Source organism: Candoia aspera, chromosome 1 (assembly GCF_035149785.1).
Source record: "Candoia aspera isolate rCanAsp1 chromosome 1, rCanAsp1.hap2, whole genome shotgun sequence".
Taxonomy (NCBI): domain Eukaryota; kingdom Metazoa; phylum Chordata; class Lepidosauria; order Squamata; family Boidae; genus Candoia; species Candoia aspera.
The window spans coordinates 70,243,344-70,249,343 of record NC_086153.1 but is presented as its reverse complement, the minus strand read 5'-3'; the positions used below and the strand labels follow the sequence as shown (position 1 = coordinate 70,249,343).

The 6,000-nt window shown below is 38.2% G+C and overlaps 1 protein-coding gene across 1 annotated transcript in view; it reads right to left on the bottom strand.

Annotated features, from left to right (window-relative positions):
• Positions 1-1,052: 1,052 nt before the first annotated feature.
• Positions 1,053-6,000, bottom strand: part of RGS7 (regulator of G protein signaling 7) — a 184,353-nt gene continuing 179,405 nt past the window's right edge. Inside the window, exon 17 of the mRNA XM_063306346.1 lies at positions 1,053-1,278. Within this exon, the coding sequence (XP_063162416.1) occupies positions 1,228-1,278 (51 nt within the window). The 3' untranslated portion in view covers positions 1,053-1,227. The remainder of the gene's footprint in view (positions 1,279-6,000) is intronic.

Here is a 6,000-nt window from a genome sequence, read left to right as displayed (position 1 = left end):
TGAATAGGCTACCCCCGCAGGTAAGACAGGCCCCCCCTCTCCTGGCCTTTCCGAAGAGGGTGAAGACATGGTTATGCCACCTCACTAGGGATGGGAGCGGGGATAGCCGTTCATGGGGGTGGTTGGCACCGTGATGGTGCCAAGGATAAGATCTTATTGCCATCTTTTATATTTTATATTTTTGTATTTTTAGATTTACATTTGTATTTATGGGTATTTATATTTATATTACATTGTAGTTTTTTTTAGCAATTTGTCATTTTATTATCTGTAAGCCACCCAGAGTCATTGTACGTGAGAGGGGTGGTAGTGGAATTTGACAAATAAATAAATAAATAAATAAATACAAATGAACGTAGTGTCCAGATAATATTTGAATAATGGGGGAAGGGGAAGGCTCTTTTAATGAAATTTATCAGTCTCACCCTCCTCTTTCCCCCATTTATAACCAAATGATGTTCTTCTCAGTCCCTTTGTAATTTATGCATTTTTAAAATATCACTGTTGATACATTCTCCACACAGTGAATAATCTGAAATAGTTTGAATTATTTCATTCGTGTTCCTACCAGGTCAAGAAGCTTAAGTCTACCAAACAGAAGAGATTCTGCATATTTTAATGAAAGATAAAACAACAATATAAACATACACAAATTTACAGAGAAAGGATCAGTTTTAATACATTTGGAATAAAAGGATTTCTTTTTTTCCCCTTAAAATATGGTATAAAAATAAATGCAAGAAACATTAACAGAATTTACAGACAACAGACAAAGACACAGACTTTCTTTCTTCATGTGAATACATCTGTGAGACAGAACCTTCTGTGCTAATTTATTGTGCAATAGCTGTGATGCCATATTAGGTATATTTATTAATATATTCTTTTTTTTACATGTCTTCCAGTTTGTGAATGACAGCACTGTAAATAAACTGTGCCTAACAGAAGCTTTTTTTTTTTTTAACGGTACTGGAGCTTGCAGAAAATAAATGTACACAGATCCAGCTTGATATGAAGGCGAAAGTGAGCAGAGAGTTTTCAAAATGGAGGCATCAAAAGGTTAGTGAGTCCCTTGGAGTCTGTAATGCCTCGATATACACAAAAGAAAACAAGTCAGGTCCTTGCTCATGCAACATCTTGTTCTATTGTCCTCTGATTTCAGGCAATTAGTGAGCTACGAAGTATGTATAATGACTGAGTCTGCTTCCAAGCTACAAGGTGATCCTTTTAGTAGGACTGCACTAGACTGGTTAATCTCTTTGATGTGAGCGATTTCCCCTGAGGAAAAGATAGAAACAAACAAACAAAAGAAGACAGAAGACAGAGGCATGTTCACTGAAAACCCAGTTCATTGCCAAGCACCTACTTGCCTGGCTAACATTTTCTGCACTGCTACATTAAATATGGGATGTCTGTCCTTGGGCTTTTTCGGATATGAATAGCTCATCACTTGGTGACTGCAGTATCAAGGTTATCACAGGCACAACCAAACAGATGGAACCTGGGGTAACCAGGATGTGAGGAGTCCCTAGTTGGTTCACAAACCCAGATTCCAGTTGTCAGCAAGGGAATCAGAACCAAGTGCAAAAAACCCAGGGGGCATATGCCTGTTTTGATCAATATGTGCTTGAACACTCTGAGCAAATTGAAGTCCAGGGACTAAAAAAGCACCACTCTCTTAAAACTCTCACATTGTACCCATTGGAAGCCATTAAAATTACATTCCAAAAACATCCAATTTCAGCTGCACATTTTCAGATTTCTCAGCCAAAATACTGATGTTAATGGCCAATGGTCAGGTTCAAAGTGCTGAAGGCAGCAATGGAGATCTGAGCTTCATTATGAAATCCTGAATTCTAATGCAATGACTTTTAACAATCACACAGCCAATTCATTATGCACTATTGCTGATATGGCTTACATTTTAAATACAATCCATCATTTATATTGCTGATGATAATTCAATTCATATAACACCCCACCCAAACATCAGTATTCCATGGTTATAAACTCATCAAATCTGATCTTTCCTTAATTTTGATGATTATCATTTGTATGTATTAGCAATAATGTCATGAGGCCATATATTAATGACATCTCAATGACACAGCAAATGGTTGTCATGATGAGAAAAACAAAGTCACTTGAATCTCCCATATGATGCAGAATGTAGAGCTGAGAGCAATGGGCAGCACTAATTTATGTATTTCTACAAAATCACAGAAGTTTTGCAGTTCTAAAGCCAAAGATTTCAGAGACACTGATGGAAATTATTCAGATATGGTAGTTTCTATAATCCTCTCTTTTTTCTAATTTCTACTCTACATTCATATACAATTACACTAAACTGTACTTTCTTGGCACTGAGATCAACAATACATTTGAAGCTACCACATGCATTTCACAATTTCTGAAATAAACAGTAATCGCACTCAAGTTATTTGTGCCAATAACTGGTCAGATATCTTGTGGTGCCAAAAGGTAACAGTAGGGAGATGCATTTGCTGTTAGCATGCCACGGCAGCTGATAATGCTATCTACCAAGCTGTCCCACCATCTAGAGTTGTATCTGGGTATTATAACAGTAGCCAACTGGGACCAAAGCCCAGAGGTCAGGGAATATTTATGACTGGGCATCAATACATACATTACAAGTATGTCTGCAAAAGAAAATAAACGGTAGGAGGATGGTTAGAGGAAAATGTCATTAATAAGGCCATTGAGCTGGACTTTTTTAAACTTAGTTATTTGATGTCCTCATATTGATTAGCACTTCATGATCATTAGATTGGTTAAAGGCAGAAAACACTGTGTTAAATAAAAGGGACACATCCCTATAATCCCTACTGACATACATAGTATTAGAAGGGACATTACCAACATCTTTTAGACACCTCAACACTTTCTCTCTCAGTGAACTTCTGCTGCTGCTGATCCACTGTTGGAAACATTCTGTAAGGAAAACTTGCTGGAGCTTATGCACTTGATACATTAATTTTAATAACTGGATGGAGTTACCATCTTAGAATTTCTTACTGTGTTAATTCTTCCATTAGCATAAAGATACACAATTTACATTTGGTTCTCACATTCTGACCAGCAAAGCAACTGGTTAATATAAATCTCCCACCAACCTACCCCTTCTATCCATACTGTCATGTCTCATCAAATCCCAATTATACTTTTGCTATGGATACTGGACATCCAAACCCTGTTCTGAGCAGCTCCAGCCAGTCTCATCTGAATTAATAGCTATTTTTCAGTTTTCAGATGGACTCAAGCCATGCCTGGAGTTTGCTGAAACTTGATCATCTATGCTAGCAAAGATGGAAAAATAGAGGAAGTTTTGTTACAATATGGCTGGTGTGCACTTATGGCTTTACAAACTCTCATAGCTATTGCAAAAGGGGGTATTTTTAGAGTTCAGAGGTTGTAATATTCTCTTTCAGCCTTATCTCAGGCTTAACGATTTTACGAGTTATAAATTCTCAGTAGGTGGCAGCATCTGAACTTCTCTGGGCTTAGAAGCTAAACAGAGTTGCACCTGATTAGTATTCAGAGATCTTCAGACAACACCAGGGCTGTAGGTTATGATGGGGAACAAAAAAAAAAAAATTCCCAGAAATAGCCAGTGGCAAACTACTTCTACATAGCAAGTCACCAGAGGTTGAATTTGACTTGAAGGAGACCACTTTATAGTTATAAGAGAGAGTTCAGTTAGACATGTCCAAATGCTATAATGCTGCTTTTCTAGATCCTTTTTGCCCCCAGACAATAACAGAATTCACAGGGTAACATGCTGTGGTGAAACCACCATGCAAAAATAGGGGTTTTTGTTTCAAACTCTCCACTAATTTTTTGTTGGTTTGCTTGTTTGGCTGACAAGCAGGGGTGCAATTCTCAAATAATTCTTAGTGTCCAAGGTTATTTGAAATTAATAGGATCTGGATGAGAGGATTAAAAAGCCCCAAATCCAGTAATTCTTAAATTTATATTGCATTCTATTACTATTACATTAGAATGTTTTCCCCGAAATATCAATTTCTCAGTCCCATCCTCCAGAAATATCTAATTTTCCTTGCAAGCATCAAAAGTACTCCAGATCATGCTGCTCATGACCTCTGTCTGCTATGCAGTTCTTATCATTAAATTAAAAACATTTCAAACCTTGCTTACTATTAAAGGAATTGGTTTATGAAGACATGGAAAACAAAAACCATGATCTTTGCTGATGTTCTTCATAAATTATCACTTCAGCACACACAGCTTTATTAACTGACTGCAACAGCAAAAGCCACAATACAGCACACTTATGCACGCTCACACACACTTGCGCACAGGAAATGCACACAACTCAGCGGACAATGTCAACAAACTGGAGTAGAAGCCAAGATCTTTCTACCTCTTTTCATAACAGGTTAGTGCTCGCCCTCAGTGTTGGTGTACAGTTTTTATGGCAGGGGAAAATTGGGATGTTTCTGCCCTACAAAAATAAATGTGTTGAATGCTTTAGTTGGAACCCGTGCAATGGTTGAAAAATGCGATCCAAAGGCATTGGCACACACATCGTTAAAACAAGCCCCGAAGACCCAAATCTAACTTTTTTTTAAAAGGTGGCTTTGATAAGAAAATGCAGGGTGAAATGGAACCAGTCTAATAACATTGTAACATTCTCTTCTTACAAGAAAAGGTTCCAGTTTTTCTTTTCTGGGAAAGTATCAAGGTGGCATCGTTAAGTTGTTTAAGCTTCTTCTCTGCTCGTGCTGGTCAAACCATTCCCAGTCATTTCAGTGGGGCCTGGTGGCTTGAGCCCAGTGTCAAGACAACCCACATAATATCAGAGGACAATCTGTCAACCGTAAGGCTCACAAGGTTATAAACTTACCACACTTCGTGTGAATTTCTCAAATGATGTTCGGCGATCCAGTGTATTTCCCAACTTGTGAAAGAAAAAAATACAAAGGGGAAACAAAAGCAAAAGAAGCCAAAAAAAAAAAAAAAAAAGAACAGACCACGAAAATAAAAGGACAATGAAGCAATGGATTGCTAAAACACAAAGGTCATGAGGAAAAAACCCACAACACAAAAGCAAGTGTAGAAGATGAAATGCTCATAGAAATAGAAGGGAAAATATATTTCCCCCCACAATTTTCACCTGATGCAGGGTGGTCCAAATGATAGAGGTGTATAGGTTGCCCACCTGAATGTAGTCTTAGGCATGCAGAGGAGCACAGAGCAGCTGGAAGGGGTGGGGCAGAGAGAATCACATTTGGCACCCAGAGCATTTGTCCCATGCTTCAGCCACCTCCCCCCACCTTACATGGATGTCTGCCTGGGTCAGCTTTAACAGTGCTGATCCACTGGGTGAAGAACAGCCCTGACGTACAAGGCCAGAGCTTTTGCTTAGAAATAACTGCCAAGCAGATCCAGCTGGGATAATACAAAACAAAACGTGAAATTAAAACAGGACAAGGAGCCCTGCATGCCCTACCAATTACATGGCCACTTACAAAATCTAAGAACATAAACTACTTTTTTTTAAAACACCTCTTCTGTTTGTTACAGATCTCAATTTATTTACTATATTAATAGTATCTCAAATGTGAGGAGTGTTGGTTTTCAATGATTCTCAAGGCACACAGGCAGTTAAATGTAAGGCAATCCATTGCTTTAAGTTCCCTGTATCTTTTAAAATGCTAAATAGCACAAGTGGAGTAATCTAGATCAGATCCCTAATGTACAGGGAGATGGTTAACTCTTTTTTCTGCTGCCCCAGTCCCAACAAGACGCCCTGCCATGTGGCTATTACCTCCCAGAGTCAATACCAGATTTGGGACGTGAATTATTTTTGTTGCATACCTAGTAGATGTCCTTCCTACACCTGCTACTTGGATGGTTAATTTTTTTTTCTTGGTCTTTTTCCTTAAATTGCTTTTAGCCATTTAAAGGGAAGGTACGTGAACTAACTACAAAACTGGTTATGAATCTGCACTGTTGGTT